This window comes from Cavia porcellus, unplaced genomic scaffold (genome assembly GCF_034190915.1).
Source record: "Cavia porcellus strain 051 isolate PalLab524CR breed Dunkin Hartley unplaced genomic scaffold, mCavPor4.1 scaffold_2, whole genome shotgun sequence".
NCBI classification, from domain to species: domain Eukaryota; kingdom Metazoa; phylum Chordata; class Mammalia; order Rodentia; family Caviidae; genus Cavia; species Cavia porcellus.
In genome coordinates this window covers 126,667,043-126,687,740 of record NW_026947485.1, presented here as the reverse complement: position 1 = coordinate 126,687,740, position 20,698 = coordinate 126,667,043, and the positions used below count along the sequence as shown (strand labels likewise).

The 20,698-nt window shown below is 40.5% G+C and overlaps 1 protein-coding gene across 4 annotated transcripts in view; it reads right to left on the bottom strand.

The window, feature by feature from the left end:
* Positions 1-20,698, bottom strand: part of Adgrv1 (adhesion G protein-coupled receptor V1) — a 526,418-nt gene that overhangs the window by 140,590 nt on the left and 365,130 nt on the right. For all 4 annotated transcript variants that reach the window (XM_063245326.1, XM_063245328.1, XM_063245329.1 and 1 more), the window contains 2 exons: positions 8,757-8,873; positions 463-641 (listed from right to left, as the gene is read on the bottom strand). In XM_063245326.1, the coding sequence (XP_063101396.1) occupies positions 463-641; positions 8,757-8,873 (296 nt within the window). The remainder of the gene's footprint in view (positions 1-462; positions 642-8,756; positions 8,874-20,698) is intronic.

The following is a 20,698-nucleotide window of genomic DNA, read 5'->3' as shown; positions in this document are numbered from 1 at the left end:
AGACCCTTTATAACAAGCACTGAAGCAGTAACAGCACATTCCTGTGTGTTCTGCACACACTGCACTCACTCTGATGCCATCTTCCTTTTCACACTCAGGGATCTCACGATCCTTCTTCTTCTGCCAGAAACACACCCAGCAGACAGTGTTTCACACTTCTCAGTTTTTCACTGGGTCTTTGTCCAATGTCTCAAGCACCTACATTCTGCTACATGTGGCTGCCTGCCTTGATCTAGTAGACCGAGTGACGCTAGGGGTCCCATCACTGGGTACTGTTTGGTGCACCAACGCCCCTATCAAAAGCACTCCAGAGACCCTGTCTTCTCATGTAAAGCAAGGACAGAGGAGGCGGCGCTGCAGAAAGCAAAGGTCTCCGGAGCCTCTCAGGCGACCGCTTCCACCACCTACTAGCAAAGCTGCCAAGGAACCGAGGCGGGGAAGGCGCCACGCGCCTGTACTCACAGGTCTCCATGCACAAGGCCGTAGATCTGTGGCATGCTCTGGTGGTGCACCCCTCTCAGGACCACAATGAGGACGATCACCGCGAGGGCCGGCAGCCCCCAGCCCAGCAGGAGAAGCAGCAGGTGCCGCCGCTCCGCGTGTTCGTCATTCATCACCAGCACGTACCAGAAGTTCACCGCCTGGGGAGAGGAGACACACAGACCGCACATGGCACCGGGCGCCCACTCAGCTGGCTTAGGAACCTTCTGTTTGCCTTAATTTCCTCCAACTGAAGCTCAGTCATACACTCTGTGATTCTTCTGGAAGATCTGCGTTTGGGGAAATGGGCACTGATGTTCAAATCTTTGCATAAGAACAACTTCATGACGATGAGAATGAGGGGAAGAGCCTAGGTTCTCCGGGGTTTTAATAACTTTTATTGATCTCAGGCCAGGCTAGACACTGTTCCCATGAAAGGGAATGTGACTGGAGGGGACCCCCATCTCGGTCCCTGGGGGAGGAAAAGAGGACCACATATGAAACCACTGCCCAGGCTGGAGAGGCTTTGAGGTCTGTTTTGCTTTCTCCATTCACGCTCACCTTTTTTGCTTATTCAGCTGACAAATAAATATTTATTGAGTGCTTACTGAATTTCAGAGAGCAGCCAGCCACTGAGGATACAGCAGTGAAAGGGATGGGAGAGTATTTACCATTCCGAGGCTCAGATCCCAAACAAACAGGCCACAGACACTTGGGGTGATATTTATTTTATGTTTCTATAACATTATTGTACCTGCTATTCTTAATAAGACATAAATATACAGGGGGCCAATATGTAGAGCGTGAGGGAGCTGCAGAGACAGATGACACAGAAAAAGGAAAGGGAGACCTGGGAGGGTTTCTACTAGCCCCAGATCCTGCACCCAGGCAAATGCAAAAGTGTTTTCATTCTGTAAGAAATGCTTCATTTAATTGTCATCTATACAGCAATGCCATTGAGTGTTGTACTGGACATTTTCCACACAGTAATCATTGCTACCTATTCACTAGGTGAGCCTCCTTCCCAATTTAACATGAAAGAGGGGGAGGGAAAGTGAATTTTACATATAAGAGAAGGAACGTTTCCAGAACTCAGTGTCCTGGTGCACGAGGTGACAGCAGAAACTGCATGAAGCTTTACATGGAAAGTGCTGAACACACATGCAGTCACCCCTGGAAATTGTGACCACTGCCCTTAAATCTCCTATTGGGATCTGACAAAGGAGAAAGAGTTTAAGACCAAAAGTAAAAACAGATACAGCAGAAAAATCTTTCTGTGTGAAAAATAAGTATGCTTGATGCTTGTGGTAAGGCTTTTAGGTGCTGTTTACTGGGGTTCCTGGGTAAGATTCTATCCGATTGGATCAGCCTTGGGGAACTGGCATAAGGCTAAATGAGGGAAGGATAAAAACGTTTGGTTCCTTGGAGATTTTTGTTTCTGAATTCAATTTGCTGTCAGCACTCTATCTTTATGTATATCTGCTTATATGTAATTATAAAGCGTGTTTTGAATTGTTGCTTATCTAAATTTGTTCTAACTTCTTTATAAATGAGACCGTCATGTTTACACAGCAATGTCACACTGACACACACGCACAGTAGATGACCCGTGTGCTAATCCAATGCTGGCACTCACAAGGCCAGCTGACGGTGTCACCGAGGGGCACTCACTTCGTGCCAACAGGCATGGCTTACTGTGCTCACCACTGTCTCCCACTTCTCCTGCTAAGGACTAAATGTGAACTGAACATGTTAACATCTAGGTCTCTATATTTCTATGTCTACGCTTTAAAGATGTTATGAGCTTTCCCAAGATCAGCTGACATTACTAGGTAGTCGTATTACATTTTTAGTCAAAGTGTTATAAACTCAAGCAGGTATCAGCTGTGTGAATCCAAGTGGACTGTTTCTACAGTTTACACACACGCAGCACACCGACAGCATCAGGACTATGCAAACTGGTGTAGTCTCTGAGACAAGTCTGGGAAGACTGAAACATATGTTCATCATCATGAACCACCAAAGTAGTCACTTTGAAAGGGACAGCAAAAAGGACATTTTGCAGTGGCCTTAGTAGTTACATACTGAATGTGAACTCCAAACAATGGGTAATTGAACTACCCCTTATTTTAATTCTTGCTTATCAGTAGAGGGTGGTTTACTTTCCATATCTACCACCATCACCAGCGTATCAGATTACCTGGGTCACTATACTTAGGAGACCTTAAGAAGTAGCCAAGTAGTAAGTGTTAATAGTCAATTAATAAGTGTTAATAAAATTATGTAATATTTTTGAAAATTTCCCATCACAAGCAGAATCTACAGAAATACACAGCAAAGAGTTTGAACAGCTTCCCCCATAAGCCACCAGCTCAATAATGGGAATAATTTTCTTAACTTACAGAAATTGGGAAAGACATGGTGAATCACAAATCTGATCTGGGTTTCTGACATGCCTCTGCATGGAGATGCTCTATGTTTTTTGTCAACACCATCCATCACCTCTGGGTTTCAATTTCCTTCTTTGATAAAAGGAAAAGTTAAACTGGAAGTCATCAACATTTCCTGTCACTCTGATTGAGTTATGGTAGAAATAACAATTGCTTAAATAAAAATACTAATTGCATGGTTACACGGGCCACAGGTTTCAGTGGCAGCCGACCTCCGCAGTCACCTGACCACGCCGTCTTATTTCCAGATGAGCACACGGAGGTGGGGAGAGAAAAGCACTGGCTTTTCAAATAGGTATAGAACTGGGAGTGGGACACGGTGCCATGCACCCTGTGAACACTGCTCACATTTAGGATTAATGTCCCGGGAATGCGTGCAAGCATTGATGATCTTACCACAGCAGCGAGCTGCCTTTTTTGTCCTCGTTTGCTTTCCTCACTGTGTATGAGATTAAAGTGCATTTTCCTGTAGAAGTCTCTCTGCCCTGTTCATTCTGTGCTAATATGTAATGAAGACTGATAAAATTTCATCAAACTATAAATGGCTTGAAACAACTGAGTTGCAGGAGATTGATTTTTCATATACAATATGAAAAATTGAATTCTGTACTATTTCATGGGGTGCTTTGCATACAATCTCTATTGAGAGATAATCAAATGGAGGAAGTTGTACACAGTTCGTTCTGAGTACTTAGCGTATCTATTTTGTGCTCCAGGAGCATTTTCAGGAACTACTGTGTTCCAAGTGCCTATGTAACAAAATCAAAGGCATAATTTGTTAAATGTTTTGGCCACAAATCATAATTTTGCTTTCATATGTTCCCTGAAATCATTTATTAGCTTGGTCATGTATCATTAACAAAATTCATTAACTTATCTATATATCCTCATATCATGTACATTAACATATTAGTAAAAAATAAAGGAAAATGCTGCTTTTTCAGGTTAAATTAGGCTCTCTGGACTCATGTGACGTGGGATGAAGATTAGGATGCCGCCTACTGTTTAATCTTTGGTTAGTAATTGTCTTACTGGACGCTCTGAACTGGCGTAGCATATCTGGTTTAGTCAGAGGTCAGCAACGCTATTAATCCTGTCCACTGCCGTATGTTCTCAATCCTTCGTTTCAAGGACAGCCTCAGAAATGTCACCACACGTCCTTGCCCCAGTTCTCCTTTCTTAACCTTCACTGTGTGAAATAAACCATAAAGCCTTTGGAGGGTTGCAGAATTCAGTATTTCTTGGGTATGTCATTATCGCGGTAGTAACTCCCAGACTGTTGTCCTTAATACTTTTGATGTCTCCTCAAATTAAATCAAGGACAAAGGAAAAACAGGACTAATTTTAGCAGTTCCCTTCCCATAGCTATGCACTGGTGCTAAGCAGCCTTTCTAGCAAGGAAAAAATAGAAAGTTTCTTCATAGCCTGATTATGGAGAGAAGTTAGGGCATAAAGTGAATAAATACTCAAGTACAACTGTGACATTTCTGTTTATCCCTACTGTATATGAATATCTCAGATAATTTACTTGCAATTTACTTTCCTTCTTAACTAATTCATGATCTGGCAATCCAATTAGGAGCATGTTCCATGTAAATATTAATAGTGAAGGCATATTTCCCAGGAACTTATTCAATGTATACTCTCTAAGTAAACAAACATTCAGCCTACAAGAATGTTCAAGGAAACAGTGTTTACAATAGCAAAAAAATAACTAGCAATAATTAGAATTTTATCGGTCAGAGACCAGAAAAGTAAATCATAGGATAATCATATAACAGCACAGAAAAAAGCACAGCTGTACATGATGAACTTAAAGACGTCCAAATTTATATACTATGTTATATATATATATATATACACACACACATGCAAGGACACCGTGTGCGCTTGTGGATGTATTTATAAATATTTCTCTATTCGCGGAATGTTTCTGGAGGGATACACAGGAAGCCATCTGAAATGTGCATCCTCAGCCGGGGTTGAGGAGAGCAGCAGAGAATGTGTACGTGAAATAGCGAGAAGGATGTTCTTTTCATTTTATATTGCTCTGCTGTTCATGTTTTGTGCCACTAATCTATGTTATCTCTACAATTACAGCAAAACAGACAAAGGGAGCGGTAGTTAAACAACCAGCAAAATAATGATGTTGCTGAACTTTAAATTCTCGCCATCAATCATTCTCAAAGTAAACATGAAGGAAGTGGGAAGCAATTTCAGTAATGCCATCGAGGGATTTTACATGAACAGCAAACGGAAGGGTAACGGAATACCCACAGCCCAAAAGGGGATCTGTGAGTTGTTTACTTGAAAACAAAATCAGCCAAGTGCATTGCTGGTATAGTCCTGGACACGGCATGACTTCCCTGTCACAGGAAGGGCAGCCCTTAAGAAACAGGGTCGAGGCCACCAGCTGCAGGGCCTGCTATGAGCCATGCACATCCCTTAGAGACATTAGAGATTATCCAGTTTGCTATGGCTTCACAGTTAGTTAGTACTGCCTGACTCAAAGTTAGTACCCTTTCCACTCCGTTGAACTGGTTCTCTTTTGTAATAAAGGCATAGATTATACCACGAAAGTAGAATACTAAGACATGCTTGAAAATGTGGTGTTTTGGCCATACATACTATCTTCACAAGTCATAGGAGTGTGTATATATATATATATATACATACATACAGCTAGACTGTATGTGTGCAAACTGTGCCACATACCATGCCAGTTTCTTCCACTGTGTTAATTTATCTTCCCACAATTCTCAAATGTGGATTCTGTTATTTCAACCTGATTTGACAGATGAGAGAACTCGTATTCTGAAGGTCACGTAACCTATTTAACCCCACATTTTTCTTTAGGTCTTCTAAAATATCCATCTTTACTTATTTAAATGATTAATTCTAAGATTGAAGAGATGATATGCGCAAAAATAAACAATAATTCTTATATGTCTAGCTCAGTGATTAAAAATGAAGGCGTAATTACACCATCACTGTCAACTATGCATGTATACACAGTACCAAATTCTCTCCTAAACTGCTGAAATCTATGACATAGAATCATTAAAGTGCTACCAACAACTTTTTCCATAATGTTTTAGAAATTCAAGTTAAAAAAAGATTTTAGCACGCAGCATTTTATAATGGGAAAGTATAGGTTGGTAAAGCAACAACCTCTGACCACAAAATAACTTATGAAAGTGACCTATCCAGAATTCAGAAGTTATTGAATTTTTCCCTGGTGGCTATACCACAAACCATGAAAAATGTGTGGTGTACCATCTGAAATACGTTAAGCTTTGCTGGCACTTTAAGTAGTTTTCCTAAACATTAGTCATACAGAAACCTGATTAATTCACTAACTGTGTGTCAGCCACAATCGAATTTACTAAAGTAGAAGGGCTCTTGGGACTCCATGAAGCTCGGTGAAATCTTATATGGCCTCTTATTCAGTGTTCCCCCAAAGCAGGAAATTCAGTTAGAACATGTGAACGCTGGTTGTTTCTGTTTGGATATATTTCAGGGATTGGATTCGCTCTATCTCTACAGTCTCTGTGAACGCTGACAGCTCTTTGGCTACAAATTCTTAACCTGAATCAAAATTTGCTTTCTTTGGTTTTGACCATTTTGTTCTGGTCCTGCCAAACAGGTCTATCTTGTCTACCTTTCTCTCCTGTCACAGCACTTTCGGATAGGACAGGAAGGTGGCCTCTGTTCCTCCAAATCCCATGCAGGCTAGGCATGGCCAGTGGCCCCACCACACTCTCTAGGACTACAGCCTGGTGTTTACACCACTAGCAGGGCTGCCTCTGTCCTGTTCCTCACACAGATGAGGTCTGCCTGGTCCTGCTCACACGTACAAGTATGAGTGCGCTACTGTTAGATTAAAGTTTGGAGCCACTCACATTGGGTTTCCTCGGCCCCAGCATTCAAGGCAGCAGGATGGCTTCTGTAATCTTGATGCAAGAGGGCCCCATCCTGATCGGCCTTGCAGCCCTCGGCCCTGTCACCTCCCACATCTGTTACGTGGTGTCTTGTGTTTTCATGCAGCATTAATCAAAACCACTGAATAGGTCAGGGGCACAGACAGAGACCTTCAGCACAGCAGGGGGACCTCAGTCCACACAGATAAGCAGCCATGTGGGCATAGATGAAGAAAGTCCAGCTTAGATAAACTCCTGAAGAATCTGCAACCGGGAAAGCTAGGAAGTGCCCAAGTGTCACAGTGCTGGCATACAGCTAAGTTTTATGTGATAGGGGTTAGATTTCCTTTTGAAAAAACGATTTTTTTTTTTTTTTTTTTTTGTGGCAGAGAAGAGTGTTAGAGAATCTTGCATGGTTTCCATAATTAGGGCTGCTGAAGAGCTAAGAAACACTCATTCTGTGAGTTAGGAATTACCCCAGGAGGAGATTTAGAGACAAACACTGGAGAGAGTTAATACTTTGATTAAGGTTAAGCCTTTGCAGATGGGCAGAGTCAGGATTCAAACCCAGGCCTCACACTCCCAACTGTCCTAATTAATTCCGTGAACTCAATCACAGTACTCTTCTCCTTCCGCCCACCCTTCTGATTTCCTGTGTGGGGAAACACCGTGGTCTGTGGCTGGTGTTCTCCGATAATAGCACCACCTCCTTTTCTTTCCGCCTTTGCTGTGACTTCCATAGTGCTGTGCATGAAATGCTATACCTTGCTTATTCAACAACAAAAGAGAACAGGCAAGAGATGGGACACGCTGTACAACAATGTTTCCCCAGTGTTCCGAGAGACACATGTGAGACTATCTCAACCACCAAGTGACCTGCGGGCAGCATCACAGCTGAGCCCTTTAACAAACAACATTAGCCCCACGGTGACCCCATCACCTGGCCTCTTTGTCAAGCAAATCAGCACAGGAGAAGGGAGGGCATTTGAGGTCTCAGTTCCAACAGGAGGGTGCAGGCTGCTTGCGGCCATATGAAGTGAGTTTGCCTGGACACCTTCATTCTCACAATATGCTCTTTCCTCAAGTGATTTTTTTCAAAGCAACGACATTTCTGACACTCAACTTTTTAACACATCTCTCTCTCAGCCAGACCTTACAGAAGGGCAGGCCCCTGCTCCCAAAGATGCCGAGGAAGGTCTCCTAGGGACCTCACCCTCGGCATGTCCCAAACTAGACTGTCTCCCCGCCACTCTCCCTGCACCACTGTCCGCCCACGTCCATGCCAGAAACTCTGGGGGCAACCCGGTGCTGCCTGCTGCATTCCTCACAATCAATCTCTCTGTCTTCATTAACTCTTAAAAAGCCCAAAGCCCTCTGCTTCTCTGTTTTCACGTTGACTTCTCTCTTCACACTAACACTTTTCCTTCCAAATACAGCAAATGCTCCTGGTTCTCTCTTTCCTATCTCCAAGTCACCAAAGCAGGAACATCTTTTAAAACTCCAAATCTGTATTGCACCACTCCTTTAATTCAACTAATTCCATTACTTTCCCTAGGAAAATGTTTGAATTTCTGTTCTTTGTTTTTTTGGGGGGTATTTTTGGTACGAGGGATTGAACTCATGACCTCATGCTTGCCTCGCAGGCACCATGCCACTGAGCTAAATCCCCAGCCCAGTATGTGCATTTCTCACCCCGCCTTTTAAGGACCATGATGCACCTGCTGATCTGCAGTCCTACTAGGGAGCTCCTCCTTTCACAAACCCACCATGCTCCCTCACACTGCGTGGTCTGTCGGGATCTCTTGTATCCTGGGAATGCAGTGAGGGCAACATAGAACTATCTCCACTTTAGCATAAAGAAGAACAAATACCAAGACCACTCCCCCCGGGGGAGCCAGGTACCAACCTGGACGAGCATCCAGCTGAACTGGCAGAGATACAGGTAGTGTGTGATGGCAGCGACGGCGGAACAGCCCTCCTCGGAGAGCCGGGGGCTCGCATATGCAGACACCAGGAACGCAATCTGGAAGAAACAGACACACGTGTTTGTGTGTTTGCGAGGCACACTAACGGTAAGGAAGGACCCTGAAGAGATGAACTGCCTTCTCATCTGGATCTAGGATCAAATGATTCCAAGAAGTAAGTTGATTACGCTGCGCAAACTCATAGGACTAAGAGTCATCGTGGAAACGGTGACAGACAGGCTTTGGTACTTCTAAGAAGCAGTGAGAGATACAACTTCACGCTGCGTCCTCTCTGGGCTCACAGAGGAAATCATTTCAGGAGATCCCATGGAAGGTCACTGGTGTTAGCTAAGTGCAGAGAGGGAGTGGAGTGGAAGCACCATTCTCTAAGTCAAGGCAGAGCAGAGCAGAGCGAGGAGCGGGCTTTCCAGCAGCACCATCACTCGCAGTCTCCTGCCCCGAAGTAACACGCACAACAAACAGACTCCGAAGCAGTGTGCAGTGTCTGAGCCTGGGGCTGCTTCATCTTTGGATTGTGATTTCAACCACATCGGGCCTCTGGAATCACCTTCACCACAAGGGCTCTGTGACCCTGAGATCTCCACCTGTGCTCCCTGTTCTTTCTTTACGGTGGAGCCCCAACTGTTCCTTAAAACAGTGCTCACCATGTTTGGTTCCTGTTAATCTTGCCCAGTAGGATGCACCCCATGAAAGGCAGCATCCTGTCTGCTTTACCCACGGGTACCCCAGCACCTGCTAGGTGCTCAGAAAATGCTCTTTGAATAAATGAACAAAGGAAGGCCAACGCTCCTCGTGACTTCTATCTACCGTTTGTTATTCTCTCTAATATCTGACTACTATGTCAAACTCCACCAGGCACAGGAAGTTTGGAGCAATGAAACAGTACTGTAACATCTCAGTGGATGAACTTTCTATTAAGCAAAAGGATTAAGCTTTCTGCTTTACATTTTTAAAGGCTACAACTACTCCTCAAATATAGAGGTGGTTAGGACTGGCACAGTGGCGTGCAACTGTAATCCCAGCACTTGGGAGGCTGAGGCAGGGGGATTGCTGTGAGTTTGAGGTCAGCCTGGGCTACAAAGTGAGTTCAAGGCCAGGCTGAACTACATTGTGAAACCCTGTCTCAGAAAGACCATAAAACACCAAACAACAACAACAATAAACCAGAAACATATATATATATATATATATATATATATATATATATATATGGTCAACTGCTAGAAAAAGATAAATGGTTGATTCCAAAAAGACAGAAATATTTCTGTGCATGAAGAAAACTGGTTGATTTATGCCTCAAAATCCCTCCACTTTTCCCAAGAAAGCAGTTTGGATTTCCATCAGAAAGTGAATAATGTATAAAAAGCTAGTCGTAACAGTGAGACAGAGTGATCAGTTTCCAGATGCACTGTGCCCTCTACAGAGCTCCAAGCCCAGCAGTGTGGCCACAGACCTGCTCTGAAGACCTCTGTCCAGGGCTGTTACCCAGCGCTTGGCACTCTGACTGCTCCGCTTCCCAGCACATGATTGACTAACTGATCACGGAGCACCCCCTCCTGAGAACGAGTTATCTGAGGGTCTGACCAAGTCCTTTGCCTTTTCTGACCCTCATTCCCTCATCAGTAGCAGAAGAATACTGGATGAGGAAACTTGAGTCTTTTATCGTTTTAAGACTCTAGAAATTTTCTCCTAGGAAGCATTCTTGATTTAACTCTCTGTTACTGAGACCAGAATTTGGATCATTTACAACGCATCATATTAAAATGGCTAAGTGCCAACATTTTAAATGGAAACTAGAAACTTGTTTTATTATTCTCATCCTGGAATGAATGTGCTCCTTGAAGAAAATAACAGTAAATTCACCTTTCTACAACACATCACGAAGCAATTTTTGAATTACTAGAACTTATTTTTAAAACATCCTTAGATTTTCCTGGACTTTAGCTTCTAAATTATAAGACAGTACAGGTGGTAAATTAGCTTTTCTAAATTCCACATTCACTGACTATTTTACACACTGACTATTTTACTTTCTGACCGAAAGTAATCACTTTAACATTTATAGTCTTTCCCTTTACAGAGCGGCATTTATTTCCCTAAAATCTTTATACACGTGAGCTGATTTCAGGTTCTAATGCTATGAATCGTGTTGACGTTTACTTGGCAGTTGGTTTTATTTAACTGACCTACCCAGTTTGCTTTGTAAAATAACAGTATAATGCAAATTATAGTGGAACGCGTTTTAAGCTATGTAACTACTTTGAAATGGCATGCTACTTTAAATCATAAATCTTCTCCACTCTTTTTTTGAAATAATCAATACAGGCTTTTGCTTAAACTATATTCATTTTCAGTTTAAACTGAAAGTTTTGTTTAAAATACAGTTTCACTTAAACTTTATTTTAAAATACATTTTTACCATCAAAATTCCATTTTTAAGGTATGATTTTTGGGGAGTGAAAGGGCTTGAACTTGCAACCTCACATTTATCAGGCAGGTGCTTATGCCTCTGAGCTAAATCCTTGGCCCCTAGATATGATTTTTAAAAAAATTCTGTTCTAGTCTCCCTTTCTGAACCATAGGAAACCAGCTGCGGCCCTGTCAACCCGGAACACCGTGCCTCCTGCTCTGCGGAGCGTGGGGAACCCTCCAGCCCGCAGGCGAGGATGGCAATGAGCCAGAGGTGGCTGAGCTGCCAGGAAGCTGTCACGGGGGACTAAGAGGACCTGGAACCCCAAACTAAGTTAATGTAAACTATGATAAAGTTAAAAGAAGCCAACATCTTCCAGCACGTTACCTCACACTTCTTTAAGACCGCAGCATCTAGGAATGGAGAGTGTCTCAGTGTTGTTCTTCTTAAACACTAGAGCAGACCAGGAAACAGCCGGTCTGCTGAGAACAGTACACTGAATAGCAGAGCAGAGAAAAGGAAAGGTTCTCAGTCTTCTGTACACTGATTCGTTCAGCAGCCCCTCTGGACCTACCCCATGCGGGTGGCCTTGTGCCAGGAGAAGTGGCAGAGAGCGCTGTGTATGTGTGTGTGAGACCCACATACTAACAATGTAAAAATTATCATTATTTTCATCCTGAATTAAAAAGTCATAAGGAAGAGACCGACTGTGTAATGAACATGTTTAACAGCCATTAAGGAAGTTTTTAAGATAAATGAGGATTCAAATTCTAGTGCCCTCATTTGTAAGAGCAGCATTCTTTCTGGAAACCATCCTGTAAAGCAAAATCCAGAGAGAGTCCTGAAACTCAAGTCTGCTGCTTCTCAACCCTTGTGAGTCAGTGGCTTGTGAGGGGTTCAGGATGGTGACAGAATATGATACTGATAGCATACAGAATTATTCTTAATTCCATAATGATATACCATATGTATATCTTCACCACAGAGAAAAGAAAAACAAACATTTCCCTTAGAAGAGTATTTTATAGATTCTCTCTTTTCAGTGGCTGCAAAATTCTCCCCATCTTCTGGTTGATTAGAGCTCTCCTCTGCCAATCCACGGAAGACATCTAGCGCAGTCACATGCCTCTCTGCCTGCTCCCAAACAGTGACATCCTAAGTACTGTTTTACAAATCAGTCTCAGTTTTCTCCGAAGTCCTTAACAAATAAGCTCCCTCTCCCACCTTATTATGGACACGGGCACTCTTCTGTCCATGAGCTTATTCTTCAATGACGTCCTTCTACTCTCCATCTGATCTCAAGCCCGCTTAGTTTTTCAGGGTCAGTCCGTTATTATTAAATATACATAATGGGCCACACATCCTTTCTGGCAGGAGTCTAGCTAATGCCTAGGCTTGAAAACAGATAGGGGCATGGTGCAATAAAACATGGCAAATATTAGAGAATGGTATAGACTGAAATATCAGGGAGTGGCAGCCATGCAGACCACCAGGAGAAGAAACAAGAAGCCAACCCCTCTCTGTGAGCCAGCGGCTGTCAGAGGCTGTGGGGAGGAGAACAAGAAGGAACCTTTTCCTGTGAGCTGGCTGGTGTGCGAGCTTGGAGACAAGAAGAGCTGAGCCTTCCTCCCCAACCCCGCTACTGACCCAGAGAAACATGGACTGGGATGATAGCTACTGAGGTAGAAAAAAACAACTTAATGCTTGTATTATTTTGTATTTGATTGACTTTGCAGGCCAAAAAGGCTGGTGGTCTGAGCATCTGTTTGGAGGATAACAATATGCAATATAGCAATTATGGGGGATTTCCTTCTGAAGTTGGTAGCCATTGTTGATTTCCTATTATCTTGTTCTGAAGTCCTGTATTGGGGAGAACAGTTCCTTGGAATGAATTTTATTCAATAATATTGCTCTACTAAGATAATCAGAAATATTTTTCTATTTTAGTTTACTAAAATAGACAAGTTACACAGATTTCTGGATCTTCAATCAACCCTACATTTCTGAGATGACTACTTCTGCCTTGTGATGCACTAATCCTTTTAATTTTCTAAAATCGTATTACAAAGGTTTGCATCTTTGTTGATGAGAGACGTTATTTGACAGAGTGCCACTTTACAAAAAACAGGAACAGAGCATCCTTTATAGGATTCTTCCTCTGAATTCTGTACTATTGTTGGCAGTCATTTTATTTATGTTACAAACCTAACATCAACTGACATGCTCCCTTCCCTAGGACATGGGGCACAATCCTTTTTAATACTGCGAACTCTCATCTGTATTTAGAGCTAATTACTGTTCAAATATATTTAGATAGTAAGAAAACTTTTCTATCATTCACCCACCTATCCCATTCTGGGGTTCCTTGCTTGTTTGGATAGATTCACGTTACCTGGTATCCTTTCCTTCTGCTGGAAAGACTTCAGCATTTCCTGTAGCACGGTCTGCAGGCAGTAACGCCTCTCAGCTTGAAAACATCTTTATTTAACCACCATTTGGATGATATTTTGGTTGACATTTTTTTTCCCTTACAGTACTTAAACATGTCACTGCCATGTCTCATTTGTATTATCTTGGACATAAAATCTGCTGTAATTATTTTTTCCCCTCTGCATAAAAGATTTGCTGTTTATTTTTGTTACTTTTAAGATTTTTCTCTTTGTTGTTGGATTTGAGCAATTTGATGATGAAGTGCCTTGGTATAGTTTCTTTGGGGTTCACTGGGATTCATCAAGTTTCTTGGAACTATGGGTTTACAGTTTCAACAAATTTGTAAGTCACTCTTTTTTCAAGTATTTCCCCCATTCACATTCTCTTTCACCTGTTCTTCTGGGACCTCAATTACACACATATTTTTAAACTTTCACACCCTAGGCCTACTGCTTGATGTCCCCTTAATTTTCTCTTCCTTATAATTTTAGTTTGGCTATCTTATATCGTTATATTTTCATGTCCACTAATCTTCAACCTGCTGTTAATCTCACCCAAACATTGGGTGAGATTATTCACAATAGGGTTCAATCTCAGACACTGTAGTTTTCATTTATAAAAATTTGGTTTGGTTCATCTTTCATACATTCCATATCTCAAACACAAGAAATTCAAGTACAATCACCATCTTAAATTTCTGCTTTTCTGTCAATTTCAACATCTGGGGAAGCTCAGTGTCAGTAAATTTAATGAAATCCTTATCTCCTATTAATCATATTTTATGTGTGCCTCGGAGATCACTATCCTGTACTAATAGATAATGTCACATTTTAATTTGAAAGGTAAATCCAGGCTTGTTTTCCATTTCTTTGTTTGTTTCAATTTGAAAAGTTAATCCAGTCCTTTGGATGCCATCTAGAAATATGGCACATATTTAATATGCTTTGGATACTCATTATTATTGTGTATTTTTCCTTTTTGGTTTTTATTAGTACATACTTATAGTACATAATGAGTACATTCATTTTGTAGGGAATTGGTGGGTGTACATAACACATCTCAATTCTTTTTCTTTCCCTCATGCCTGATACCTCTTTTTCCAGCATCAGATTCCTTTATGTGCCTTATAAGTCACTATAAAGTTAATTGCCATTTTGTTAGTAATCAGACTACTCGTATAAATATTAACCTACACAGATTAACAACCAGAATAGCAGAGCAGAAGACACACAGAACACGTACGACATTTATACTAAATCAAGGTATTCGTTTAGATACATCTAGTTACTATGCTTGGATAGTAACTTTTTTCTTTCTATATTTCTCTATTATCTGTCTTTTATTTCATTCTTATTTACACACTGAGTTTTTATACAAGAGAAATCAGGCAATATTTAAGCTTGTGTTCTGCTTTACTCCATTTAACATTATGGTCTCAGGGAGCACTCATTTTCCTACAAATGACCCGTTTATTCTTTTGCACAGTGGACTAGCACTCCATGGTGCAGAAACACCACCTTTTCTTTATCCGTCCATGTGCTGATGGACAGAGGCTGCTTCTGAGCTCCAGCTCTAATGAGCTGTGCTGCTATAAACATAGGTCTGCACATAAACTACCAAATGATGTTGTTAACTCTTCCAACAAGGTACCGAGCAGGGAAACAGCTGGGACAAGTGGAATTTTTATTTTTAGTATTCAGAGCCACCTACATGATGATTTCCAGAGCTGTTGTATTAATTTACACTCCCCAGCAATGAAGAAGGGTCCCTGTTTCCCCACAGGTTCACCAGCATTTGTTATTGGCTGATTTCTTGATGGTTGCCATTCTTTCTGGGGAGAAGCAGAATCTCAGTGCTGTTTCAATTTGCATTTCTCAAATGGCCAGCGATGTTGAGTGTTTTGCCATGTCTTTACTGGCTATTTGTAGTTCTTTCTCTGAGAAATATCTATTCAATTCAGATGTCCATTTTTTGACTGGATCTTTAAATTTGCGAGGCACAATATTTTTTTAGTTCTTTTTATATTCTAGATATTAGCCCTTTGTCTGAAAAATATCTGCAATTTTTTTTCACATTCTGTAGGTTGTTCCCTTATGCTCTTGGAGGTTGGTGGTTTCCTTAGATGTGATCCCATTTGTGATTCCTGATATTATTTCTTATGCAATATGTTACCAGGTCTGCCTATACCTATGTCTTCAAGAGTTTTACCTATTTTGTCTTCAAGCAGATTGTTTACATTCTAATGTTTAAGACTTCAATCTATTTTGATTTTAGTTTAGTGTATGATATAAGATACGGACCTAATTTCAATATATGTGGAGAGCCAGTTACCCCAGAACCATTAGTTAAATAGGCTATCTTTGCTTCTTTGCCCCTTTGTCCAAGATCACATAGCTGAGTATTCCTGGAGTTGTTTCTGTACCTTCTACTCTGTTTCATTGATCCACAAGTCTGTTTTTTGTTTGTTTATTTTTGCAATACTAGACTGTTTTAACTCTGTAGCTTTGTAGTATAACTTCAAGTGTGGGATTATGATGTCTCCTGCCTTATTTCTGTTGTCCAGAACTGTTTTTGGTATTCTAGGTCTCTTCTGGTTCCATATGAATTTTAGGATCGCTTTCTTTAGCTCTGTAAGGAATGTTGTTGGTGCTAAGACTGCAGTAAATTTATATGACAGCTTTGGAAGTATACCCATTTTTACTATATTGCTTCTGCCCATCCAGGAATAAGGGGTATCTTCCCATTTCTGACATCCTCTACAATCTCCTTTTTTAGAGTACTACAGTTTTTGTTGTGGAAGTTTTTCATTTCCTTTGATAGGTTAATTCCTAAGAATTTCATTTTTCTTGATGCCGTGGTGAAAGGTGTTTTCCTAATTTTCCCCTTGGTAAATTTGTTATTGATGTATAAAAATTTTATGGATTTTTGAGTGTTGATCTTACATCCTGCTACACTACTGAATTTGTTCATTAGTTCTAGAAGTCTCTTGGTGGAGTTTTGGAGGTCTTTTATATAGAGGATCATGTTATCTGCAAAGAGGGATTATTTAACTTTCATATCAAAATCTCTTTAATTTACTTCATTGCCTATTTGTTCTAGCTAATATATCAAGAATGATATTGAACAGAAGTGGTGGTAGCGGACATCCTTGTCTTATTCCTGATTTTAGAGAGAAAGCTTTTAGTTTCTCTTTATTTGGTATGATGTTGGCCACTGGTTGGTCATAAGTTAACTTTTATTAAATTGAGATAAAGATCTTCTAGTCCTATTTTCTTCAGAGTATGTATAAGAATGGATGTTGGACTTTGTGAAATGCTTTTATGCATGTACTGAAATGATCATGTGAGTTTCATCCTTGTTTCTGTGGTATATTTTGATTTTCAGCCCACTTGCTGATAGGCTCATGGCTGCCTACCAGGGAGGCAAGTGGGTTACTTTGTTGCCCAGCACCCTAAGTTCCAGCATGGTGCGGATCTATCTCTGTTTTTTGATGTGAGAATTCACCACTATAAAGTTCTGTCTTAGGATTGTTTTCACAGTATCCCATATGTTCCAGTATGTCATAGTGGCATTATCATTTAACTGTAGACAGTCTCTAATTTCTTCTTTAATCTCATGTATGAACCACTGATTATTCAAGAGGTATTATTTAATTTCCATGTATTTACATTGTTTCTGTGTCTTTTGCCACTGATTTCCAGTTTGACCACACTATGACCAATAAATAGTATGTACAGGATAATTCCAATTCTTTAGCGTTTACTTAAGCACACTTTATGGGCTAGAACATGGTCTATTTTGGAGAAAGTCCCATATGTGGCTGATGAGAATGTGTATTCTGTTGATGTTGGATGAAACATTCTGGAGATATTGCTTAAGTCCATTTGTTCAAAGGTTTGGTACCCCTCTGATATTTCTTTGTTGATTTTTTGTCTAATTTATCTGTCCATTTGTGACAGTAAGATAATGAGTCCCCCATTACAGATGTATTGGTGTTTTTCTGATTCTTAATGTCCAAATAGTATTTGTTTTTTGAAGTTGGGTGAGCTGGTATTTGGCCCATATATGTTTATAATTGTTAACTCTTCCTGTTGAACTGTTCCCTTAGGCAATACATTCTGAACTTCTTTGACTCTTCTAACCAGTCTTAGCCTGAAATCCACTTTGTCTGAAATTAGGATAAGCAGCTCCTGATTTTTCCCAGGTTCCATTGCATGGAATATTTTTTCCCATCCTTTGATTTTTTAAAGTGGTGATTCTTTTTGAATTAAAGGTGCTTCTTGTATATTTCCTATTGTTGGGTTTTGTTTCTTGATCCAGTCTGCCAATCTGATTTAGGAACTAAGACCATTCAGATGGAATTATTACTGAAAGGTATTTCATTATTTTCATGTTGCTGATTTCATTTCCCTTTCTTTTTTGCTTAGCTGCTTATCCTGCCAGGAATATCCACTCCTTTTTCATTTGCTGGCATTGCTGGCTTCCTTTTGTCTTTCCAGGATGTCCTTAACAGTTTTTTGAAACACTGGTTTGGCAGTCATAAATTTCTTCAGGAGTTCCTTGCTAGGGAAATATCTTATTTTTCCATTATTTTAAAGAAAAGTTCTTCAGTATACAACTATCTGGGGAGGAAGCTGCCTTATAGATTTGAAGCATTTGCTCTAAGCCCTCTTGGCCTTTACAGTTTGAGAAGAGAAGGCTGCTGCAGCTATTCTGGGTTTATCTTTCTATGTGATTTGCTATCTTTTTCTAACACTTTTTAAGAATCTATCCTTGTGACGGACTTCTGGTATTCTGTGTATAACATGGCATACAGAGTTCTCTTTTGGTCATGGCTATTTGGGGTTCCATATACCTCACTTATCTGTATGTTTATTTCTTTCCCTATGTTGCAGAAGTTCCTGTCATTATTTCTGTGAGCAGGTTTTTAGTGTTCTTTGTATGGTCTTCTGATTTTCCTTATTTCATTCTTAATCTTTGAATTACCTAGCAGGATGTTGTTGAATCCATTTTTCATGTGCTCTCATTTTTAAGGTGCCTTGGAGTAACTGGTCTTTAAAAGCATCATTGTCTTCTAGTTCTTGAATTCTGTCCTCAAGTTGGTTGCTTCTGTCACTCATACTTTAAATATGATTTTTAATCTTTTGAACTTCTGACTGAAGTCTTCTAATGGCCTCTCATTCTTTGGTAAATTGGTATTCATGTTTTGTATTATTTTACTTAGCTTTTCATTAGTGTTTTCTGAATGCTGCATTTTTGATTATTACTTCTGTTATCCATTTAGTTACATTTTTCTTAATTCTACTGAATATCTTTTTGACGTGTTTTCTAACCTCCCCTGCTATCCTTTGGAGTAATTAGGATATGTGATTTGTGCTATTCTGCCCGTTAGATGCTCCCTGGATTTGCTTCCTGGGGATTTAGGGAGGTATTCTGTTGCCTTTTTTCCCATGTTTCCATTATTTTTTCTTTTGTTTTGTTCTGTACTAAGGATTGTGGGTGCTTACAGTCTAAAGACTTTGTTGCTAATATACAGATCTCTCTGGGTGCTTCTTGATGATGTAAACTAACTATAATCTTTTGCCACAGCCTCACAATTTGTCTTCTCTGGTTAGTCTGGGAGGGGAGGACACAGAGTATTTAGCTCAGAAACCAAGTTCTCTGGGAATGGACTCTGGTATTGCGAATGTCACAAAGGCAACCTGAGTGTTGGCTTAGAGAGATATGGTGACAATTATGTTACTGTCAATTATGTTACTGACAATTATGACACTGTTACTGTCAAGCAAATTAGCTACAGGATCATCCAAGACAAATTAAACAAAAACATATCATAGGACCCAATTATATAACATCCTATGTCCTATTTCAGCAATATGATGCAAACATTAAAGCAATACAGGTATTGACTTACAGTTAACATTTATGAAATGCAACAGTATATCTTCACTAATGGTAGAAAAGAATTCAACAGTAATTTTACAGAATTTACTATCAAAAGACTAACCAACTTTATGGTTACATTATTAAAGATACAGGATTAGGAATGGGGTAAAGCAAGAGGAAAACTTTGAAACCTTAAATTCTACAATATGAGATGGAGGAGAGGGAAGTGATATAAAGAATTCTACTGAGGAATAGAAGGTAAGAGAAAAAAACTGTCAAGAAATAGGAGATAGCGAAAAAGATGGGGAAAAATTATATAGACAGAAATAAGAGAGTTGAAGGGCAAAAAATTAAAGAGGAGAGAAAAACACAGAAAAAATGATTAAGAAAAACAGATAAAAAGCACGGAACAAGGAAAAGGAGGATTTCCCAGCTCTGGGATACTGGTGAAGAAAGGAAGAATGCAAAGAAGAAAAAGAGAAAACAAAGCAAAAACAATCAAACAAAAAGCTAAGAATGCTTTTACTCACAAAAAACAAAAACTCAACTGTTGCAGTCAGAGCCAGGAAGCATGCTTGATTAAAGGACCAGAGCTCCCCCAAAGTAAACCACAGCTACTCTCACCAACAAGACCCTGAGCTCCTCCAATGATAATGGCTGAACTCACACTGGGGAAGCTAATTACGATGGGCTCCTCCTGGAGAACCAATGGCTCAAACAGCAACACTCAGAGAAACCCATAACTCCTTGCTCTTCTCCAAGTCTCTATGCTGGCGACTTTCCTCAGGTGGGCCATCTATACTCAGCACCATGCTGTTTTAATTCAGCTGGCATTAAGTTCACCACCAGTTTTTAATCCATAACACTAACCAACTAACAAAACAAAACACAAAAAGAAAAAAGGAAAACACCAACAAAATAGAAAAAAAAAAGGAGAAAGAAAATTTGACTGTGACTTTCGACATATGGTCTTTTCTGGGGTCTGTGAATTCGGGGCAGTGTCTAAGGTATGCCCCTAGATAAGGAAGCAGTCCAAAGAGAGAGCCACGTTGGATGCCGACACTAACAAGCAGGCAGTAGGAGCAGGGCAGGGTGCCAATTCTGTGATACTCAAATTCACCGTAATTCAGGCTGAGC